Source organism: Rhinopithecus bieti, unplaced genomic scaffold (assembly GCF_001698545.2).
Source record: "Rhinopithecus bieti isolate Rb0 unplaced genomic scaffold, ASM169854v2 scaffold_31329, whole genome shotgun sequence".
NCBI lineage: Eukaryota > Metazoa > Chordata > Mammalia > Primates > Cercopithecidae > Rhinopithecus > Rhinopithecus bieti.
The window spans coordinates 19,338-42,946 of NW_016813342.1; the positions used below are offsets into that span (position 1 = coordinate 19,338).

A 23,609-nucleotide genomic window follows, 5' to 3' on the forward strand; every position below is an offset into this window, starting at 1 on the left:
CTGTCCCCAGAGGTGGAGTCTACAGAGACAGGCAGGCTTCCTTGAGCTGCTCTGCACTCCACCCTGTTTGAGCTCCCCAGGGGCTTTGTTTACCTACTTAAGCCTCAGCAATGGTGGGCGCCCCTCCCCCAGCCTCACTGCTGCCTTGCAGTTAGATCACAGACTGCTGTGCTAGCAATGAGGGAGGCTTCCTGGTCGTGAGACCCTCCCGGCCAGATGTGGGATATAATCTCCTGCTGTGCCCTTTTGCTTGAAGCGCAGTATTGGGGTGGGAGTTACTCAATTTTCCAGGTGTTGTGTGTCTCCATTCCCCTGGCTAGGAAAAGGGATTCCCTTCCCCCTTGCACTTCCCAGGTGAGGCGATGCCTTGCCCTGCTTCAGCTCTCACTGTTCCGGCTGCAGCAGCTGACCAGCACCGATTGTCCGGCACTCCCTAGTGAGATGAACCCAGTACCTCAGTTGAAAATGCAGAAATCACCGGTCTTCTGTGTCGCTCGCACTGGGAGTTGGAGACTGGAGCTTTTCCTATTGGGCCATCTTGCTCCGCCCCCCACCTCAATGACCAGTCTTTACAAAGTTCCAAACTTTCCCTTATCTTCTTGTCTTTTTCTGAGCCTGCCACATTCTTACAACTTCTGCCCATTACCAAGTCCCAAAATTCTTTCCACATTTTCAGGTATCTTTATATCAAAACTCCACTCCTGGTACCAATTTTCTGTATTAGTCTGTTCTCACATTGCTAAAAAGAAATACCTGAGACTGGGTAATTTATAAAGAAAAGAGATGTAATTGGCTCACAGTTTCACATGCTGTATAGGAAGCAGGATTGTGGCATCAGATTGGCTTCTGGGGAAACCTCAGGAAATAACAGTTATGGTGGAAGGTGAAGCGGGTGTGAAGCACCTCAAATAGCAAAGGTAGGAGCAAGAGAGAGTGAGGCGGGAGGTGCCACACACTTTTAACCAACCAGCTCTCATGAGAACAAACTTCACTATTGTAAAGGAAGTACCAAGGGGGATTGTAGGAAACCATTCAGGAGAAACTATTTCCCATGATTCAGTCACCTCCCACCAGGTCCCATCTCCAACACTGGGGATTATAATTCAACATGAGATTTGCTGGGGAGCATCCAAAGATCCAAACCATATCATCTTTCAACATGAAAATGCTTTAGGTTTCAATCTACTACATAATTTTATATTTGTCATACTATTGAAATATCTATAAACACTGGTTATGTAATATTATAATCCCTTGCCATCATAAGGTTGTAATTTTTACAATAGTGCTAGGAACTTTATGTAGTTTTTTTTTTTTTTTTTTTGAGATGGAGTCTTGCTCTGTCACCCAGGCTGGAGTACAGTGACCAGATCTCAGCTTACTGCAAGCTCCGCCTCTTGGGTTTATGCCATTCTCCTGCCTCAGCCTCCCGAGTAGCTGGGACTACAGGCACCTGCCACCACGCCTGGCTAGTTTTTTGAATTTTTTTAGTAGAGACACTGTTTCACTGTGTTAGTCAGGATGGTCTCGATCTCCTGACCTCGTGATCCACCCATCTCAGCCTCCCAAGGTATGTAGTTTATTTCTAATCTATAGGAGCCTGAGTTGCTAAAGTCTTCACAGCAAAAGAGATTGAAATTTAGAGAGATTAGATCACTTGTTTGAGGTCACACTCTCAAGCTAAGATTCAACTATCTGTCTTATCTGATTTGATATTTTCAGCTATACTGTTTTCCCTTTTTTCTTCAATAAAGATTTATTGAGTACATATCATGAATTTATATACACTTATTGAATGTTTCCTGTGTGCTAGACACTGGGGATAAAATGGTGCTTTGTTCTCAAGATTATATTCTGTTTGCACTAGACTCTGCAAGGTACAGAGTTGAAAGGACATGGAACCTGTCTTTAAGAAGTCTTCATCTAATGGCTAGTCAGAAAGAGACAAAAATATAATGCATTTAGATCAACTGCTCGAATTGAAGTTTGTTTTGGGTTATTAGTAAAAGACACTTCCATGTTTCATCTGTAAACAGGAGGAAGATGTGATGGAGGAGGTAACTTTTGAGCACAGTATCAATAAGTTGTTTACCAAATGGTCAAATTGTGAAGAAGGAGCAACATAGATAATCTAAGATGTCAGAGTACAGCCTGTTTTAGAAATTTCAAGTACCTTGTTTCATTCTAGTTATTGTTATAGCTACTATTTATAATACTAATGATAAGAGGCGCAGGAGTGGCCTAGGTAATTCTGGACAATACAAAGAGGCAGGTCATAAATGGCCTTGTATGATATATAACAGTTTAATTCTTGATTGTTAAACAGAGATCCACTAAACAAATTTTAGCAGAGGAATATGATGATGTCAGAGTAATAAATGAGGAGGGATTTGATAAGTGGAACAACTCAAGTTAGGGGAAGAAATAACGAGAGCTTGAACTTTTATAATAGCAGTAAGGATGAAAGTGAGAGAAGAGAAGATTAGCTCTAGAATTGATAGTACTTGGTGATTGGTGATTAGTTAAGGAAGAAGGTAGAAATTGAAGAAGACGTAGATTTATTTATGATTTGAGTAAATGGGTAGTTGATGGGATTGTGCTACTGAACAAGATTGAAACCATAGGAGGAGGTGGCAGGAAAGGTTAACTCCATCAAAATTCATGTACCCTTTTTTTGTAGAATGTACCCTTTTTAATAGAATAGAGCTGCCACTGTGAAATGGCTTCCCATCCAAGGAACATGTTTCCTAACCATCCGTCCATGTACATGTGGCCATATGGCTAGATCTCACTAATGAAATGTTAGGAGAAGTGATGTGCATCATTTTAGGTCAAGGCTTATAAGAAAAGGGAATTATTTTTCCATGCTGTCTTTCTTTTGATGGCTAGATGGTAATGAGGCCCCAAGGGATAATGGAGCCACAAGATGAAAAGGACTGGGTCTCTGAATCACTACATGGAGGAAAATTGCCTGCTTACCAGAAACATTCACTTTAGGTTATTACACAAGAGAGAAATGATTGTGTTTGGCATTATACATTTTGTAATATACTTTTTAAAAACAATACCTAACATCACTCTGATTCAGAGAAGGAGCAGATTTCTGAGAGAGAGAAGTTTGACCCATTGAGCTCAAGTGAGGATCTTCTGAAAAACCTGTGATCTATATAGGGATGTATAGTAGACGATTATATATATAGGGCTTGAGATCAGAAGAGATTTTTTAGCCTTTAATAGGAGATAATTGACTACATCCAAGTGTATGATTCTCAAGAGAAAGTGTATAGAATAAGAACAAAAATTGTCAAATTCCTGAGAAGGCACATTTCAGGTTGGAGGGTATGAAGTAGAAGAGGAACCAGAAAAAGAGGCTGAGAATGAGCTACTAGAGAGGTTTGAGGAGTACTAGCGTCATAGGAAAGAAAAAGGAGGAGAATGTGGTCAGTAGTGTTGGAAGCTGTCCTGTTATTCCTTTAAATAATTCATATTTTCCCAAATATGAATAATATAGATGTATCCTTCCAAAATATGAATTATCAACAAAATATAATACTTCAAAAACAAATTCTGTTTGACTACACCTATGTCTAGAAAGCTGGCAGCTTGAATGTAGCTAGAACTAGTCAGAAAAGAAAAAAGTCCATTGGTGTAGCCCAAGGGGAATCAGGTGCTATGAGGAGTTCTTTGGGTAGAGCAGGTGTGGGGACTTTTGCATTGTGATGCCTGGCCATGACCAAAGGTGCAGTGGAACCCTGACTAAAATTAGTTTCTACCAGAGGGGCCAAGGCAAGAGTCACCAATGGGATGGAATGAAGGGGTAGGAGTAGAAAGAGGGCTGGATTGCACCTGTCCACGGTAAAATTAAAACAGGTAGCTTCTGCTGAGGAAGAATTGATGAAGAGACATACAGGCTAAAACAAGCAAACAGAACAAGCCTCTTGAATGGGGACATGTGTTGTTCTCAAGAGCCTTTAGTGGGAGTGGAAGAGAATAGGAAAAAACAAAGTGTTGGAGGAGTATGATTATTTAATTTTAAAGGTTTAGTAGAGGAATAAAGTTTAAATACAATTGTTAACATGGGAAGATAATCACTAGAGAAGTGGAGCTGTGGTAGAACAAAATTCAAGAGTGATGATGTCACACTAGGAAACCTGATCAAGATGGGAAGAAATGAAATAGCAATTCTATATACAGTGTAAGGAATGAAACCCACTTAGCAATTAACATATTTAATATGAATAAATATATTGAACATGAATTCTTTTCAATATTCAAAGAATATCAAATTACGAAGAAAAAATCAATATAGTTTACAAGCAGTGTATCTAGAATATAATAAAGGTTGAAAGCAAACAGATAGCAATATACATACATTAAGAAAACATATATACTATTGGAGCAAAGACTATATAAATGCAATAAAAAGCCCATTCGCAAAAGAGAAAAATAGGAGATGCAGATTTTCTGATCCATAGCAACTGTAAAATCCTGCTGGGTATGCATTGTGAAGGCTTGCCATCCTGGAGGATGGAGGACGTTCGTGAATAACTTAGTGTCTTGTCCTTTGGGAAGATCTTTGCTGTCCTTCTCAAACAGATCTGAAGTAGGTATTGGAGTGTAGTCCTGCCTTGTGGTCTACATAGCTTTCTTGAAAGTTTTGTGTTCTTGTTGCAGGGGGGTTGAATGTGTCACGAGTTGAAGAGAAAAGATTTTTAAATGATAAGATTTTATTTTAAATGATAAGATAAGAGGGGTTAGGGAAGGGGCTCTGCTTCATGTAGTTATTCAGGCCCTAAACTGGTGGCTTCCAGTTTATTGTCACCAGAGAGCAGAGGGGAAAAGGAAGTGGAGGATTGTGGGGAAGATTTTTTTGGACCACGACCGGCAGTAGTATACATTACTTCTGCCTATGACCAGAACTTAAGTAACATGTCTAAACTAATTCCAAGGGAGGTTGGGAAATACAGTATAGCTGTATGTCCAAGAAAAAAGGAGTCAGCTAGACAGTTTCTCCTTTATTCTGTATATCTAAAATTCTATGTCCTAACAGAGAATATATAGAAAAAAATTTTTATAAGCCCATGGTACATTTGCAAACATAATTCATATAGTAAGCCATAAAGGGAAATCTAAGAAATTTATCTAAGGAGAGATTCATAGGTACATTCTCTAATCAAAATTTGATAAAATTGAAATCAACTAAAAAGAGATACTTAACTTCCCTTAACATCCTGGAAATAAAGAAACACTCAGGGTTTCTTTGCTTTGTTTGAGAAAGGAAAAGTACAAATGCATAGAAAGTGATGGAAACCAAAACCAAAGGTGTGTTCTATAGAAAGTTATACCTCTAAGAGCTTTTATTATTTTAAAAACCCGAAAATAAATGACTGATGATCTAACTTAGGAAATTAAATAAAGAATAACAAATTTCCAAATTGTCTTAATACGTTTGTCTTTGTTCAGCTGCATTTACTTTGATTATCTGAAGCTTTTCCTTTTTCTCAGTAATTCATTTCTTGGCAAGTGTCTATTCTGTTGCTTGTCGTTTTTAAACCAATTTAAATTTCATTTTATTGTTCGCCACAGGCTAATTTTTTCTTTGTGGTTTAAAAATAAACCATGTTGGCCGGGCGCGGTGGCTCAAGCCTATAATCCCAGCACTGTGGGAGGCCGAGGCGGGCGGATCACAAAGTCAGGAGGTGGAGACCATCCTGGCTAAAACGGTGAAACCCCGTCTCTACTAAAAAAAAAAAAATAAAACATTAGCCGGGCGTGGTGGCGGGCGCCTGTAGTCCCAGCTACTCGGGGGGCTGTGTCAGGAGAATGGCGTGAATCCAGCAGGCGGAGCTTGAGTGAGCTGAGGTGGTGCCACTGCACTCCAGCCTGGGGGACAGAGCGAGACTCCGTCTCAAAAAAAAAAAAAAAAAAAAAAAGAAAAAAAAAGTTGAACTGAAGTAATGTAAAAGAAAAGTACTATAAAATGAATTGGTGGTGTAAATAGGGTAGATATAAGTGAATGTTATTATGTGTACTTAGGAATTGTTAACATTTTGGTTTTCTCCTAGATTCTGATGGAAGAAGGAGGAATATGCTCTTTAAAAAGCAGGCCAACATCTACTGAGAAAATATGTCAGTATAACTGTATAAGTTAATTTTACTCTATTTTAAAAACTAATAATTAGATAGAAATCAGTTAAATTTTAAGTGATTTTTTGGATGTTTGCCAACAAATATATATCATGGATATTTTAGTACTACTAATACAATTGGCTCTTTAAAATTACTTTTATATTTTATTAAATATACATAATGAGTACATTAATGTATATGTACAGTTTAGTAAATAAGAATAAAACAGATAATCCTCATAGTCACTAGGTAGCTTAAGAAATAATACATAATACTTCTGAAGATTTCTTCTTTTGTATTTCATATCCTGCCCTCTAGAGGTAACTATTTCCTTGAATTTGTTTTTTGTTATAACACAGACTTTTTAATTGCTTTATTTTGAACTTTCTACATATTGATCCAACTCTATATATTTTTCTGCAGCTTGCTTTTTTTTTCACTCAGTATTATATTTTGTGATTCACCTGCTTTGATACTTGTAGCTCTAGTACATTTATTATTTTTCCTGCTATATAGCATTCTATTGTATGAATGTATCACAATTTATGTATCTTCTAACAATGGATATGTAGGTTGTTTTGAATATTTTGCTTACATTGTTTCGAATATTTTCCGACGAAGAACAATGCTACTTGGACTATTATTGACATTTTTCCTTGCACACCTGTATAAAAAGTTTCTCTAGGATATATTTCTAGGAGTAGAATTGCTAGTTCATATGGTATGTACTTCTTTGCATCTTCAAGGTAATGCAAAATTATTTTCCTAAATGGTTATGCCAGTTGTACCCCTCTTAGCAATGGGTAAGAGTCTTAGTTGTTACATGTTTTCACCAACAGTATCTCAGTCTTTTATCATTATTGGTAATGTGATAGCTCATTGTAGTTCTAATTTATATTTCTCTGACTACTAATTAGGTTAACTGGCCATCGATGTTTCATTTGTGAAATGTCATTTGCTCATGTTCCTCTTCTGACGTTTGGTTTTCTTTATGGGATGTGTCTTTTATACGTCTATATCTCCTATATATATTTTATGTCTCCTGGATACTGACTGCTTGTAGGCTTGTGTGTAGCAAATACTTCATATTTGAGTGATCTTTTAATTCTATACTGTCTTTTTACAGACAGAAGTTTCATGTTGATCTGGTACTCTTTTAGGTATTCTGTGCTAGCATAGCCCTTCATGTTATCTAGTCTGATGGAATACCTTGAAACTTTTTATAATTTAATTTTTTGAATATGTAAAATACTAGTCTGGTTTCTGTCCTTATCGTCCCTGCCCTATTTCCCGGAATTCTGCAACATGAGCATTTTTTTTTTTTTTTTTTTTTTTTTTTTTTTTCTTTTTGGTTTTTTTTTTCCTGTCCATTAAAAAAAAAAATAAATCCCAAAAATATATAAACACATACATAACCATGAGTCTTAGTTTCCTGCCTTTCTCATTCTAAATGTAATATAGAATATTTTATAAAAGAATTAAGTGAATTCATTTATTTAATAAAATATCCTATAGATTCCTCTGTGTTAGTGCTAGGTATTTCTTCTTCCTTTATTTATGACCATTTAGTAGTCCATTACATGTATGAACTGTAGTTTTTTCAGTCAATGCCCTATTGATGGACATTTGGGCTATTTCCAGTATATTTTTCTTACAAATACTGTTTAAGTAAACAACTTTGTGCAATGTTTCTTATTTGTGAAGGTACATTTTCAGGGTAATTTCTGGGAGGGACATTGTTGAGTTGAAGGAGAAATATGCTGGTATTTGATAGATATTGCTGAATTTCAATTTTGATATATATATTTCCAAGTTCCTTGTGTCACCATTTGGCAATTCCATTAGCAGTGTATATTTTATTCCACAGCCTCACCAACAGGGATTGTAGTCAAACTTAGGAATTTTGCTGAGTCTTACAGGGGGATGTATAGATAGAAGTTTTCATTTGCACTTCGCTATGTGTGAAGTTGAGCATCTTTACAAAATGTTCATTGGCTATTTGCGATTCTTCTTCTGTGAATTCTCCATTCACACCTTTTGCCCCCTTGGGTTTTGGCATTTTTTTCCTTGATATTTAAGATCTCTTTAAGAGATATTAAGATATCTTTAAATATTAAAAAGATGTAGATGAGGGGTGAAACAAGATGGCAGAATGGAAGACACCACCTACAAGCACACCAATTTAACGACTCTGCTCACAAAAAACACCTTCCTAAGAACTGCATAAGAGCACTCATAGTACCTGGTTTTAACTTCGCATCACTGAAAGAGGCACTGAACAGGTAGGAAAAATAGTCTTGAGTCACTGACGCCACCCTTCCCCCATTCCCTGGGAGTGGCGACACAGTGCGGAGAGTGATTCTGTGTACTGGGGAGAGGGACAGTCAGTGCAGCAATTTTGAGGCATTGAACTCAGTGCTGTCTTGTAACAGAAAGCAAAACTGGACCAAACTCAGCTGATGTCTACCCATGGAGAGAGTATTTAAACTAGCCTTAGCCAGAGGGGAATTGCTGATGCTTGTGGTCAATACTTGAGTTTGCATAAGCCCTCCTATTATGAGCTAAAGTACTCTGGTGCTCTAAATAAATTTGAAAGGCAGTCTAGGCCACAAGAACTGCAACTCCTAGGTGAGTCCTAGTGTGAACTAGGCCCAGAGACTGTGGACTGGGGATGGCATGTGTTCTATTGAATCACCAGTTGGGGCAGCTAAGGGAGTGTGGAAATCACCCCTCCTTTAACCCAGACCACTCAGCTTGCAGCTCCAAAACAGACCCCTTCTGCTTGAGGAGAGGAGAGGGAAGAGTGTGGAGGACTTTGTCTTACATCCTGCATACCAGATTAGCCACAGTAAGATAGGGCACAGGTCAGAGTCATGATGTCCCCTTTCCAGGCTCTAGCTCCAAGATGGCATTTCTGGACACTCTTTGGGTGAGAAGGACACCTATATTCTTGAAGGGAAGGACCGAATCCTGGCAGGATTCATCACCTGCTAACTGAGGAGCCCTGGGGCCCTGAGTAACCATCAGTGATATCCAGGGACTGCATTGAGGGCCTTGGGTGAGACTCTGAGACTTGGTGGCATCAGGTGAGTCTCAGTACATTTCCAGCTGTGATGGCTATGGGACAAGACTCTTCACTTGAGAAAAGCAGAGAGAAAAGTAAAGGGGACTTTGTCTTGCACCTTAGGTACCAGCACAGCCATGGGGGTAGAATACCAAGTAGGCTCTTCGGGTCCCCAATTCCAGGACTTGGCTCTTGGAAGGCATTTCTGGACCTGCCCTGGATCAGATGGGGAGTCCACTGCGCTGAAGGGTGACTCCCAGCCTAGGCATCATTCACCACAAGCTGACTGAAGAACCCTTGGGTCGTAAGGGAACATCACTGGTACTCTGGCAGTACTCCCTTAGGGCTGGGTTGTGATGGCCATGGGTTGAGGTTCATCTGCCTTTGGAAAGGGAAGACAAACCACTGTGTCTTGTGGTTTGAATGTAAGCTCAGCCCCAGTAAAATAGAATACCAGGTAGGCTGGCAAGGTTTTTGACTGTAGTCCCTGGCTCCCAGTTCTGAGACAGCACTTCTGGATCCACCTGGGGCCTGGGGGAACTTGACACCCTGAAGGGAAGGACACAGACCTGGCCAGCTTTGCTACCCATGGATTGTAGAGCCCTAGGGCCTTGAGAAACCATAGGCAGTAGCCGGGTAGTGGTTACAGTGGACCTTGGTTGAGACCCAGTGCTCTGCTGGTTTAACATCTGACCAAGCACAATCCTGATGGTCATGGCAATGGGGGTGCTTATGTCACTCCACCCTGAGCTTCAGATGGCTCAGAACAGAGAGAGAGACTATTCATTTGGAAGAAAGTAAGGGCAGTGACAAGAGTCTCTGCTTGGTAATGCAGAAAATTTTCCCAGATATTGTCTAAGACAAGGCAGTATCTCTACAAGTCTGCAAGAACCACAGCATTACTGGCATTGGGGTGCCCCTAAAGCAGATACAGCTTAGATCTTAACACCCAAGTCCTTTTTGAATTCCTGGAAAGCATTCCCAAGATGGATGAGAACAAGCCCAGACTGTGAAGACTGCAATAAATAGCTAACTCTTCAATGCCCAGGTACAAACGAACATCTACAAGTAGCAAGACCATCCAGGAAAATGACTTCACCAGATGAACTAAATAACACACCAAGGACCAACCCTGGAGAAATGGACATATGTGATCTTTCAGACAGAGTATTAAAAATAGCTGTTTTGAGGAAAGTGAAATTCAAGATAACAAAGAGAAGGAATTCAGAAGTATATCAGACAAATTTAACAAAGAGATTGAAATAATTAAAACGAATCAAGCGTAAATTCTGGGTCTGAAAAATGCAATTGATATATTGAAGAATACCTTAGAATCTTAATAGCAAAATTGATCAAGCAGCACAAAGAATTAGTGAGCTTGAAGGCAGACAGTTTGAATATACACAGTCAGAGGAGATGAAAGAAAAAAGAATAAAAAAGAATGAAGTATGCCTGCAGGATCTAGAAAATAGCCTCAAAAGGGCAAATCTAAGAGTAGTTGTTGGCCTTTTACCTCCTAAACCTAGAGAAACATGTCAATATCCAAGTATAAGAAGGTTATAGAACACCTAGCAGATTTAACCCAAAGAAGACTACCTCAAGGCATTTAGTAAACTCCTAAAGATCAAGGATAAAGAAAGGATCCTAAAAGTGGCAAAAGAAAAGAAACAAATAACATACAATGGAGCTACAATACGTCTGGGAGCAGACTTTGCAGTGGAAACCTTACAAGCCAGGAGAGAGTGGCATGGCATATTTAAAGTGCTGAAGGAAAAAACCTTTTACCCTAAAATAGTATATCCAGCAAAAATATCCCTCAAGCATGAAGTAGAAATAAAGGCTTCCTAGACAAACAAAAGCTGAGGGATTATCAATACCAGACCTGTTCTGCAAGAAAATGCTAAAAGGAATATTTCAATCGGAAAGAAAAGAAAGTTAATGAACAAGAAGAAATCATCTGAAGGTAAAAAACTCACTGATAATAATAAGTACACAGAAAAACAATATTATAACACTGTAAATGTGGTGTGCAAACTACTCATATCTGAAGTAGAAACACTAGATGATGAACTAGTCAAAAATAATAACTACATCAACTTTTCAAGCCATAGAGTATATAATAAGATATATACAGAAACAACAGAAAGTTAAAAAGCAAGAGAATGAAGTTAAGGGGTAGAGTTTTTACTAGTTTTCTTTTTGCTCATTTTTTTATGCAAACAATTAAGTTGTTATCAGCCTAAAATCATGGGTTCTAAGATTGTATTTGCAAGCCTTATGATAAAATCATACAACAGATACACAAAAAATAAAAAGAAAATAAATTATATCACCAGAGAAAATCACCTTTAATAAAAGGAAGACAAGAAGGAAGGAAAGACGAGATGACCACAAAACAGCCAAAAACAGTTAACAAAATAGCAGCAGTAAGTCCTTACTTATCAATAATGACTTTGACTGTCAATGGATTAAACTCTCCAATCAAAAGATATAGAGTGGCTGAATAGATAAAAAATAAAACCCAATGATCTGTTGCCTATAAGAAACACATTTTACCTGTAAAGACACACATAGACAGAAAATAAACGGATAGAAAAAGATATTCCAAGCCAATAGAAACCAAAAAAGAGCAAGAGTAGCTAAATGTATATTAGACAAAATAAATTTCAAGACAAAAATTATAAGAGACCAAAGAAGGTCATTATATAAACTCTGATGCAACTTAATGAAACTTAATCCCTAATGCAACAGTGTTAAGAGGTGAGACCATTAAAGAGGTAGTTAGGCCATGAGGGCTCCACACTCGTGGAGGGGGCCATTTCAGAAAGAGGATATAACAATTTTAAATATATATGCACCCAACAATGAAGCACTCAGATATATACAGCACATATTATTAGAGTGAAGGAGGAAGAGATACACCCCCAATACAATGATAGTTGGAGACTTCAGCATTCCTCTTTCAGCATTAGACAGATCTTCCAGAAAGAAAAGAATGATGAAACACCAGACTTCATCTGTATTATAGATCAAATGGACCTAGTAGATATTCACATAACATTTCATCCAGTAGCTACAGAATAGACATTCTTTTCCTCAGCACATGGATCATTCTCAAAGATAGACATACGTTAGGCAACAAAACAAGTCTTAAAACATTTTTGAAAATTGAAATGATATCAAATATCTTTTCTAACTACAATGGAATAAAACTAGAAATCAATAATGAGGAATTTTGGAAACTATACAAATACATGAAAATTAAGCAATATGCACCTGAATGACCAGTGGGTCAATGAAGAAATTAAGAATGAAATTGAAAAAGTCCTTGAAACAAATGATAATTGAAACACAATATACCAAAACCTGTGGGATACAGCGAAAGCAGTTCTAGGAGGGAAGTTTGTAGCTCTAAACGCCTACATTAAAAAAGAAGAAAAACAACAAATAAACAACTTACCTATATATCTTAAAGAACTAGAAAAGCAAGAACAAACCAAACCCAAAATTAGCAGCAGAAAAGAAATAATAAAGACAAGCAGAAATAAATGATATTGAAATGAAGCAAACAGTACAAAATATCAATGAAACAAAAGTTGGTTTTGAAAATTAAACAAAATTAACAAACATTTAGCTAGACTAAGAAAAAGAGAAGATTTAAATAAAATCAGAGATGAAAAAGGAACATTATAGCTGATAATAAGAATTGAAAGGATCATTAGTGGCTACTGTGAATGACTACATGCCAATAAGTTGGAAAATATAGAAGAAATGGATAAATTCCTAGACACGCACAATCTACCAAGATTGAACCATGAAGAAATCCAAAACCTGAACAGTCCAATAACGAGTAACTAGATTGAAGTTGTAATAAAAAGTCTCCCAGGAAAGAAAAACCTGGGACTTGAAGGCCTCACCACTGAATTCTACACAACATTTAAAGAAGAGCTAATACCAGTCCTACTAAAATATTCTGAAAATGGAGGATGAGGGACTACTTCCAAACCCATTCTATAAGGCAGTGTATTATCCTGATACCAAAACCAGACAAATACATCAAGAAAAGAAAACTACAGGTCAGTGTCTCTGATGAATGTTGATGCAAATATCTTCAACAAAATACTAGCAAACACAATTCAAAAGTATATTGAAAAGATTATTCATTATGACCAAGTGGGATTTATCCCTGGGATACAAGAATGGTTCAAGATACACAAATCAATCAATGTGATACATCATAACAACAGAATGAAGGGCAAGAAATATGTGAACGTTTCAATTGATGCTGAAAAAGCATTTGATAAAAATTTAACATCCCTTCATGATAAAAATCGTCAAAAAAACCTGAATATAGAAGGAACATAACTCAACATAATAACAGCCAGATATGACAGACCCACAGCTAGTATAGTACTTAATGGGGAAGAACTGAAAGGCTTTCCTCTAAGATCTGGAACATGACAAATATGCCCACTTTCATTCTTATTCAACATAGTACTGGAAATTCTACTGGAAGTTCCATCTAGAGCATGAGAAAAGAGAAAGAAATAAAGGGCATCCAACCTGGAAGAAAGAAGTCAAATTATCCGTGTTTGCCAATGATGTGGTCTTATACTTAGAAAACCTAAATACTCCATCAAAACCTATTAGAATTGATAAAATCAGTAAAGTTGCAGGAGGCAAAATCAACATACAAAATTCAGTAGCATTTTTATATGCCAACAGTGAACAGTCTGAAAAAAAATTTTTTTAAGTAGTTCCATTTACAGTAGCCACAAATAAAGTTAAGTACCTAGGAATTAACCAAAGAAGTTAAAGAGCTCAATAATAAAGACTGTAAAACACTGATGAAAGACACTGAAGAGGACACCAAAACATGGAAAGATATTCCCTGTTCATGGATTAGAAGAATCAATATTGTTTATAATGTCCATACTACCTGAAGCAATCTACATATTCAATGCAATCCCTATCAAAATACGAATGACATTATTAACAGAAATTGAAAAACGAATCCCAAAATTTACATGGAACCATGAAAGACCAAGAATAGCTGAAGTTATCCTAAGCAAAAGAAACAAAACTGAAGGAATAGCATTACCTTACTTCAAATTATACTGCAGAATTATAGTAACCAAAACAGCATGGTACCAGCATAAAACAAACACATAGACCAGTGGAACAGAATAGAGAACCCAGAAACAATTCCACACATTTCCAGTGAACTCATTTTTGATAGAGGTGCCAAGAACATGTACTGGGAAAAGACGGTCTCTTCAATTAATGTTGCAGGGAAAACTGGGTATCTGTATGCAGAAGAATGAAACTAGACCCCTGTCTCTCACCATATACAAAAATCAAATCAAAATGGATTAAAGACTTAAATCTAAGACCTTGAACTATGGAACTACGACAAGAAAACACTGAAGAAATTCCCCAGGACATTCGTTTGGGTAAAAATTTCTGGAATAATAACAAGCATAGGGAACCAAAGCAAAATTGGACAATGGGATCACATCAAGTTAAAAAGCTTCTACACAATAAAGGAAACAATCAGTAAAGAGACAACCCATGCTGGGAGAAAATATTTGCAAATTACCCGTCTGGCAAGGGATTAATGTAATATATAAGGAATTCAAACAACTGTATAGAAAAAAATCTAATAATCTCAAGAAGAAATAGGCCAAGTATTTGAATAGACATTTTTCAAAAGAGACATACACATGGAAGGGGCATATGAAAAGGTGCTCAACATCATTGATCATCAAAGAAATGCAAATCAAAAGTTAAAGTGAGATATCATCTCACCTCGGTTAAAATGACATAACCCAAAGATAGGCAATAACAAACGCTGGTGAGGATATGGAGAGAGGGAACCCTTATACACTATCGATGGTAGTATTAATTAGTACAACCACTATGGAGAATAGTTTGGAGGTTCCTCAAAAAACTAAAAATAGAGCTACCATGTAATCAAGCAATCCCACTGCTGGATATATACCCAAAAGAAAGGAAATCAGTATATTAAAGAGATATCTGCACTCCCATGTTTGTTGCAGGACTGTTTGCAATAGCCAAGATTTGGAAGCAACCTAAGTGTCCATCACCAAATGAATCGCTAAAGAAAATGTGTTAATTAAACACAATCTAATAATCTAAGTATACATAATCTAATAATAATAATTGTTTTATAATGTTTAATTTCTTGAGAAGTTACACCCCTCCTTTCATTTTTTAAAAAGGTTTTTTTCTGGTTATTCTTGATTACTTTTTCATATAACCTTTAAAATCAACTTGCCTAACTCCAGAAAATATCATAAAAAAAGAATAATCATGTCATTTGCAACATCATGGATGGAACTGGAGGTTATGTTAAGTGAAACAAGCCAGGCACAGAAAGACAACACATGTTCTCACTTATTTGTGGGATCTAAAAATCAAAGCAATTGAACTCATGGAAATAAGAGGGTAGAAGAATGGTTACTAGAGGCTAGGAAGGGTAGTGGTGGGGTTGGGAGGGTGGTGATGGTTAATGGGTACAAAAATTTTAATTAGAAAGAATGAATAAGACCTCGTATTTGCTAGCACAGCAGGGTAGCTATAGTGAATAAAAATTGTACATGTTAAAATAACAAAAACAATAGATAACACAAAGGATTAATGCTTTAGGGGATGAATACCCCAGTTTTCATGTGATTATTATACATTGTATCCCTGTATCAAAACATCTCATATACCCCGTAAATATATGCACCTACTATATGTATCCATAAAAATTAAAAAGTAAAAGCATGTATGTTTTGATATGTGGCAAATGTTTTCTTCTAGTTTAATGTTGGTTTTTGATTTATTTTGTTTAGTCTTTGCATATAGTGTCTCTTGCTTTGCAGAAGGTTTATCTTCTTTATGTAGTTAAATTGATAAATTTTTTCTTTTATTTCTGGATTTAGACTCTCCAGACTCTCCACACTTCCAAGTTAGAAAAGAACTTACCATATTTTCTTCTAGTATTAGTATGCTTTTATATTTTTAAATTTAGTTCTTTAATCCATTTGGATTTTGAGTTGATTTAAGGCATGAGGTTTCTATCAGTCCAAGGTTTTGTTTGTTTGTTTGTTTGTTTTTGAGACGGAGTCTCACTCTGTCGGCAAGGCTGGAGTGCAGTGGAGCAATCTCAGCTCATTGCAAGCTCCGCCTCCCGGGTTCACGTCATTCTTCTGCTACCACAACTGGCTAATTTTTTACATTTTTTTAGTGGAGACGGAGTTTCACCATGTTAGGCAGGATGGCCTCGATCTCCTGACCTCGTGATCCCCCTACCTCGTCCTCCCAAAGTGCTGGGATTACAGGCATGGGCAGCCGCGCCCCAGCCAAGTTTTAAAAATACATCTTTTCCCTAGGTATTTGTGATACTACCTTTTTTATGTAATAACTTTCCATATGTAGCTAACCTATTTTGTGGGTTTCTTAATTGTTTCATTGATCTTTCCTAATCTTCATGTGCCAATATCATACTGCTTTTTTAAAATCATCTTTTTATAAATGTTTAATTTCTTGAAGAATTACATGCCTCTTTGCACTTTTAAAAGTTTTTTCTGGTTATTGTTGGATTGATTTTCATATAACCTTTAAAATCAACTTAATTAAGTCCAAAAGAAAAGTTTTAATTTTTATTAGGAAACTGTTACCTGTGTTAGTTTAGTGTGAATTATTATCCTAATAATGTTGAGTAGTCTATCGAAGAACATAAGATGTCCTTTCATTAATTCAGTCTAGTTTTTTATATTTAGTAGTTGCTTAAAATACCTTCAAGCACTTTCCTGAAGTCTTCCTCACATAGATTCTGCATGTTTCTTGTTAGATTTATCTGTAGTGCCTTCTGATACACATACACACACACACACACACACACACACACACACACACACACACACACAGAGCTACTTTAGCATGAATATATATCCTGTATTTCTGTATTAAGTAAGATTCTGAATTTGGGGCTTAGGCTCGTGTGTGTGTGTGTGTGTGTGTGTGTGTGTGTGTGTGTGTGTGTTTTGCCAATAGCTTTTTTTTCTTGTGAGGTATTTGATGAATCAGTAATTTGGGAGAAAGTGATTCTTAGCATCTATGGGATCTATGGGAATGATTATTAATTTTTTTCATATGTCTTTTTGCATTATTGTTGCAAAAAAAGCATGCAACATAACATTTATCCTCTCAACAGTTTCCAGGTGTACAATACAATATTGTCAACCACATGCACATTGTTGTGCAACAGACCCTCGTTCTGTCTCTCACACTCCCTAAACAACAATTTCCTACTTGCCACTCCCCCCAGCCCCTGACATTTACCATTTTACCTTCTGTTTCTATATTCTACTTATATACCTAGTAGGTGAAATCATGTAGTATTTGTCTTTTTTATAACGGCTTGTTTCACTTAACATAATGTCCTTAAGTTTCATCCACACTGTAGCATATAACCAGATTTCCTTCTTTTTCATTGCTGAATAGTATTCAATTGTATCCGTATACCATATTTTCTTTACCCATTCTTTCATTTATTGTCATTTAGGTTGTTTCTGACTCTTGGCTATTGTGAATAATGCTGCAGTGAACATAAGTATGCAAATGTCTCTTCTAGGTCCTGCTTTCCGTTATTTTAGATATATATTCAGAAATTATATTTCTGGATTATATAGTAGTGCTATTTTTATTTTTTTGAGAAATTTTCATACCATTTTCTGTAGTTGCGGCACCATTTTACATTCCCACCAGCAGTGCAGAAAGGTTCCAATTTTTCGACATCCTTGCCAATATTTGTTATTTTTTGTTTTTTTTCTGATAGTGGTCACCCTAGAGGGTGTGAGGTGTGAGGTGATACTTCATTTTGATATAGATCTTTTTAAATGGTGAATTTTACTAATGGATTTTGTGATTTGGACCATCTTAGCATTCCTATAATAAATTCCACCAAGTCCTGATGTGTTGTGATTCTTTGCTCTTCTTTTTATTCTGTTCTTTGTAAAAAATTTAATACTTTTTTAGTATAAGGTTTTCGTATTGGTATTCATAAGTGGGATTTTCCTGTAGAGAGAGAATGTATGTATGTGTGTGCAATCTTTATCAGATTTTGATATTGATGTTATACCAGATACAGAAAAGTTTTTAAATGTACATACAGGCAAAAATTGAGGCTATTTGAAAGCCTTCTTGAAACTTGAATCTTTTGCTTCTTCTCTATCCCAATTTCACTGCTTTATTGCAGGTCATAATCACTTCATACCTAGATTATTCAGTTAATCATCTAACTGACTTGATTTCATTGTCTCACCTCTCTTTAATTCACCCTTAAGTAACATCATGGACAATCTAAAATATACCTCCATTAATGTTTAGAAATATTTGCACATTCTTTTCCCTCTATCCCACATGTTAGTTTTTCATCTTGTCTCTGAAAATTGTTTATTCATCATTCAAAACCTACTCTTTATACTTGTGTTTTCTCTAAATTGTCACCAAATCTCTTTCCCTAGGGTTCATCACACTTAGCCGCCTACTACTTTTGTATCTTCTATGATGTCACATCTTATTTTGTGACTTAAAAAATGTGTATCTTTCTCCACTACAAGATTCTGAACACTTTGAGTGCTCTGAACATGTGTCCCTAATAACTATCACAGTGTCTTACATAAAGTAGTTACTCAATAAGTGTTTTTTTTTAAGTTTTTAAAAAGTTTTTTTTACCACAAATTATTGGGGTACAGGTGGTATTTGGTTACATGAGAAAGTAGTGGTGATTTGTGAGACTTTGGTGCACCCATCACCCAAGCAGTAAACACTGCACCATATTTGTAGTCTTTTATCCCTCTTCCTCTTTCCACTGTTTCCCCCAAGTTCCCAAAGTCCATTGTATCATTCTTATGCCTTTGCATCTTCATATCTTAGTTCCCACACATCATTGAGAACATACGGTGTTTGGTTTTCCATTCCTGAGTTATTTCACTTAGAATAATAGTCTCCAATCTCATCCAGGTCATTGCAAATACTGTTAATTCCTTCCTTTTTATGGCTGCATTTTTATTCCATCGTATATATGTAAATATATATATATATATATATATATATACACACACACACACACACACACAGACACACACACCGCAGTTTCTTCATCCACTCATTGATTGATGGGAGTTTGGGTTGGTTCCATGATTTTGCAATTGTGAAAAGTGCTGCTATAAATGTGTGCGGAAGTATCTTTTTTGAATAATGACTTCTTTTCCTCTCGGTAGATACCCAGTAGTGGGACTGCTGGACCAAATGGTAGCACTACTTTTAATTCTTTAAGGATTTTCCATGCTGTTTTCCATAGCGGCTGTACTAGTTTACATTCCCACCAGCAACGTAGACGTGTTCTCTGTTCACCAATCCCATGCCAACTTCTACTGTTTTTTGATTTTTTGATTATGGCCATTCTTGCAGGAATAAGATGATATCACATTATGGTTTTGATTTACATTTCCCCGATCATTAGTGATAGTGAACATTTTTTTCATGTGTTTGTTGGCCATTTGTATATCTTCTTTTGAGAATTGTCTATTCATGCCCTTAGCCCACTTTTTGATGAGATTGTTTGTTTTTTTCTTATTGATTTGAGTTCCTTGTAAATTCTGGATATAAGTCCTTTGTCAGATATATAGATTGTGAAGATTTTCTCCCACTTTGTGGGTTGTCTGTTTACTCTCCTGCCTGTTCCTTTTGCCGTGCAAAAGCTCTTTAGTTTAATTAGGTCCCAGCTATATATTTGTTTGATTGTATTTGCTTTTGGGTTCTTGGTCATGAAATCCTTGCCTAAGCCAATGTCTAGAAGGGTTTTTCCCATGTTATCATCTAGAATTTTTATAACTCCAGGTCTTAGGTTTAAGTCCTTAATCAATCTTGAGTTGATTTTTCTATAAGGTGAAAGATGAGGATCTCCTACATGTGGCTAGCCAATTATCCCAGCACCATTTGTTGAAAAGGGTATCTTTTCCCCACTTTATGTTTTCATTTGCTTTGTTGAAGATCAGTTGACTGTAAGTATTTGGGTTTATTCTGTTCCATTGGTCTATGTGCCTATTTTTATACCAGTACCATGCACATTCCATGTTCATGTATGGGTAGAATCAATGTTGTGGAAATGACCATACTGCCAAAAGCAATCTACGAATTCAATGCAATCTCATCAAAATACCACCATCATTCTTCACAGAATTAGAAAAAACAACCCTAAAATCTATGTGGAACCAAAAAAGAGCCCGCATAGCCAAAGCAAGACTAAGCAAAAATAACAAATCTGGACACATCACACTACCTGATTTCAAACTATACTATAAGGCCATGGTTACCAAAACAAGTGTTTATTTGTACTTATTTTCATTTGCATGCCCTTTCCTGTACTGTTAAATGTGAGAACATTCATTCAGCAGACAAATTTCTTCCTTTCTGATGACTGTGAATTTACAGTACTTATGGACTGAATGGACCTTGTTGGTGAAATGAGAGTGAAATGCCCTTAAAATTATGTTGTTAGTAGTTATATTCTACCCTTCATTTTTGTGCACTCTACTTTCTGTTGTCAGGGAGAATCCTGCTTTGTGGGGGTATGAATTTCCTTCTAGAATGATGAAATAAGGGTATCAGAGTTCAGCTAAGTTCTCTCTGCCTCTCAGTTGACTGAAGCTAGATTCTGTTACAGAGAGCATTTGTCCTGGCCTGAGGTACTCATGGTTTATTGCATATAGGAGGGCATGTGATCTGGTATGTGTTGTTGTTTCATGTTCTGCAGCGTTTTGCTTCTCTTGATAGCAGACTGATTTTCATAAACAAGGTAACAGGAGTGGTTAAAGCTACGGTTGCTCTTTATCATTTACACATAGTAGGGATTCATGACCTACATCTCAATCCCATTTTAAAACTTTACTTGCAATTGTAAAATAGTAATATTAAGCAGATAATGAAAATTTATCAGACTGGATGCTTTGAATAGGTTTTATTCACAGCATTTGATTGCACAGTAAACTTTCATTTACTAGATTGGCAAATGTTTGATGCCTTAGGACTTATAACTTGGTTTTTTCTTCCTTCCCTCAGGTTAACACTTTAAATTATTTGTTAATAAAATATAATTCACATGTTGGAAAAATCAATCCAAGTTTCTTTATTCTGTTTTCTTCACTTACGTTATATACCCTTATTTCATTTGTAGCTACACATTTTTTAAGAGTAAAATTAACCCATAAATCCTGTCAGAATTGTAAGGTGCTAAGTATCCACAATTTTAACTAATTTTGGTACATTTTAAAGTGTTGTATGTTGTTATCTAAATTTGTTTTATCAGCAGATATCTTCTGCTTGGCATGTGTATGTTGTAGAGTATTCATAAATACCATTATTCATGTATTAAACCTTTATTTTCAGCTCTTGATTCTGCACAGAGTAGTTGGTCTACCAGTTACTCTCCAAGACCAACAGACAGCTGTTTCAGTTCTAGTTCAGATTTGGTAAGTTATGCTTGTTTCATCTATTAATATATGCTATATTAATTAATAATTATTTGTTTTTCTCATAGTTTACCTTTACCTTATAAAAATGTTGAGTCAAATAGTGTATGTAAAATTAATATAAACAAAAAAGTAAACAAACAAAATATATACAACTATTTAAAATATAGAAAAGAAAATGTAAACAAAATGTAAAATAAAATGTAAATGAGTACCATTCTTCACATTTGTGAAAATAATGCTTTTACTGCCATTTACAAAACACCTTTTATCCTTTTATCAGGATACATTATATATATACACATATATATACATACACATAAACACGCACACACACACACATTATGTGTGTACAATTTATCCTTGAACATTTCAGGGTTTAGGGATGCTGCTCAGTCAGAAATCTGAATAAAATGTTTGACTCTGCAAAACTTAACTACTAATAGCCTACTGTTGGCCAGAATCCTTACTGATAACATAAACAGTGGATTAACACATATTTTGTATGTTGTATATATTATATACTGTATTTATACAAAAAAGTAAGCTAAAGAAAAGAAAATATTACTAAATATCTTAAGAAAGAGAAGATATATTTACTATTTATTAAGTAGGAATAGATCATCATAAAAGTCGGAATCCTCATCATCTTCATGTTGAGTAGACTGAGGAGGAGAAGGGAGAGGCAGAGTTGGTCTTGCTGTCTCATTGGTAGCAGAGGCAGAAGAGGTGGAGGAGGTAGAATAGGGAGCAGGAGAGGCAGGTGCACTTGGTGTAACTTTATGGCAATACATCATTATTTCTTTCTGAGTTTTGATTTTTCATTTCTCTAAAAATGTTTTTACATGGTACCAATCCTTCTACTGTTTACTTTAGCTTCAGAGCCTGTATCATAGAAAGATCTGTGTCATAAAGAAGTCAAAAGAGGTCTTGAGTAATCAACACTTCTGCCAGATTGTCTAATGTCAGAGTTTTCTGGCACTGCTTCTTTTATGTCTTCTTCCTTGTCATCTGTAACTGGTTCTTAAGTACTCATCTCCATCAAGTTGTCTTCTGTTAATTCCTCTGGAGGGAATTTATTAGCTCTTTAATTTTTGTAAGCTCCATATCTTGAAACCCTTCACCTTTCACCTTTTTTGCCATATCCACAATCTTTTTCATGATTTTCTTGATTAGCTCTTGTAAATCCTATGACGTCATGTTCGATATCTAGAACAGTTTTCTCCTGCAGGGATTTCTTTTCCAAGTCTTGATGACTTTCATGGCTTTTTCTATAACAGTAATGGCATGTTCAATGGTATAATCCTTCCAAACTTTTATGATGTTCTCTCTCCTGGATTATCTTCCATTGCATTGGCCATCCTTTCCATAGAGCACAATGCATAATGAACCTTAAAGGTCAGTGTGACTCCCTGATCTAGGGGCTGAATTAGAGATGTTGTGCTCCAAAACATATAAACTACTTTGACGCCTTCGGTATTGAACTCATGGGATTCTGGGTGACCAGGGGCATTATCAATATCAAAATAACTTTAAAAGGCAGTCCGTTACTGGCAAAGCACATACTGACTTCAGGGACAAAGCACTGATGAAATCAATTCAGAAAAAGCGTTTTTGTTTTCCAGGCCTTCTTATTGTATTACTGAGAGACTGGCAATTGGTGTTTATCCTTCCCTTCAAAATTTGAGGGTGAGCAGCTTTATAGATAAGGGCAATCTTTGTCATAAACCTGACTGCATTTGCACAAAACAGTAGAGTTAGCCTATCCCATCCTCCCTTTAAATCCTGGTGCTTGCTTCTCTTCCTAATAAATATCCCATGGCGTTTTTTTTTTTTTTTTTTTTTTCCTGAAATAGGGCACTTTTGTCTCC

General features: G+C 36.3%; 1 protein-coding gene across 1 annotated transcript in view; it reads left to right on the forward strand.

Annotated features, from left to right (window-relative positions):
- Positions 1-21,738, forward strand: part of LOC108512640 (uncharacterized protein C12orf40-like) — a gene marked incomplete at both ends in the record, with an annotated part of 29,120 nt that extends 7,382 nt beyond the window's left edge. The window contains 2 exon segments of the mRNA XM_017847968.1: positions 6,066-6,129; positions 21,656-21,738. Coding sequence (XP_017703457.1) covers positions 6,066-6,129; positions 21,656-21,738 — 147 coding nt within the window.
- Positions 21,739-23,609: the final 1,871 nt, after the last annotated feature.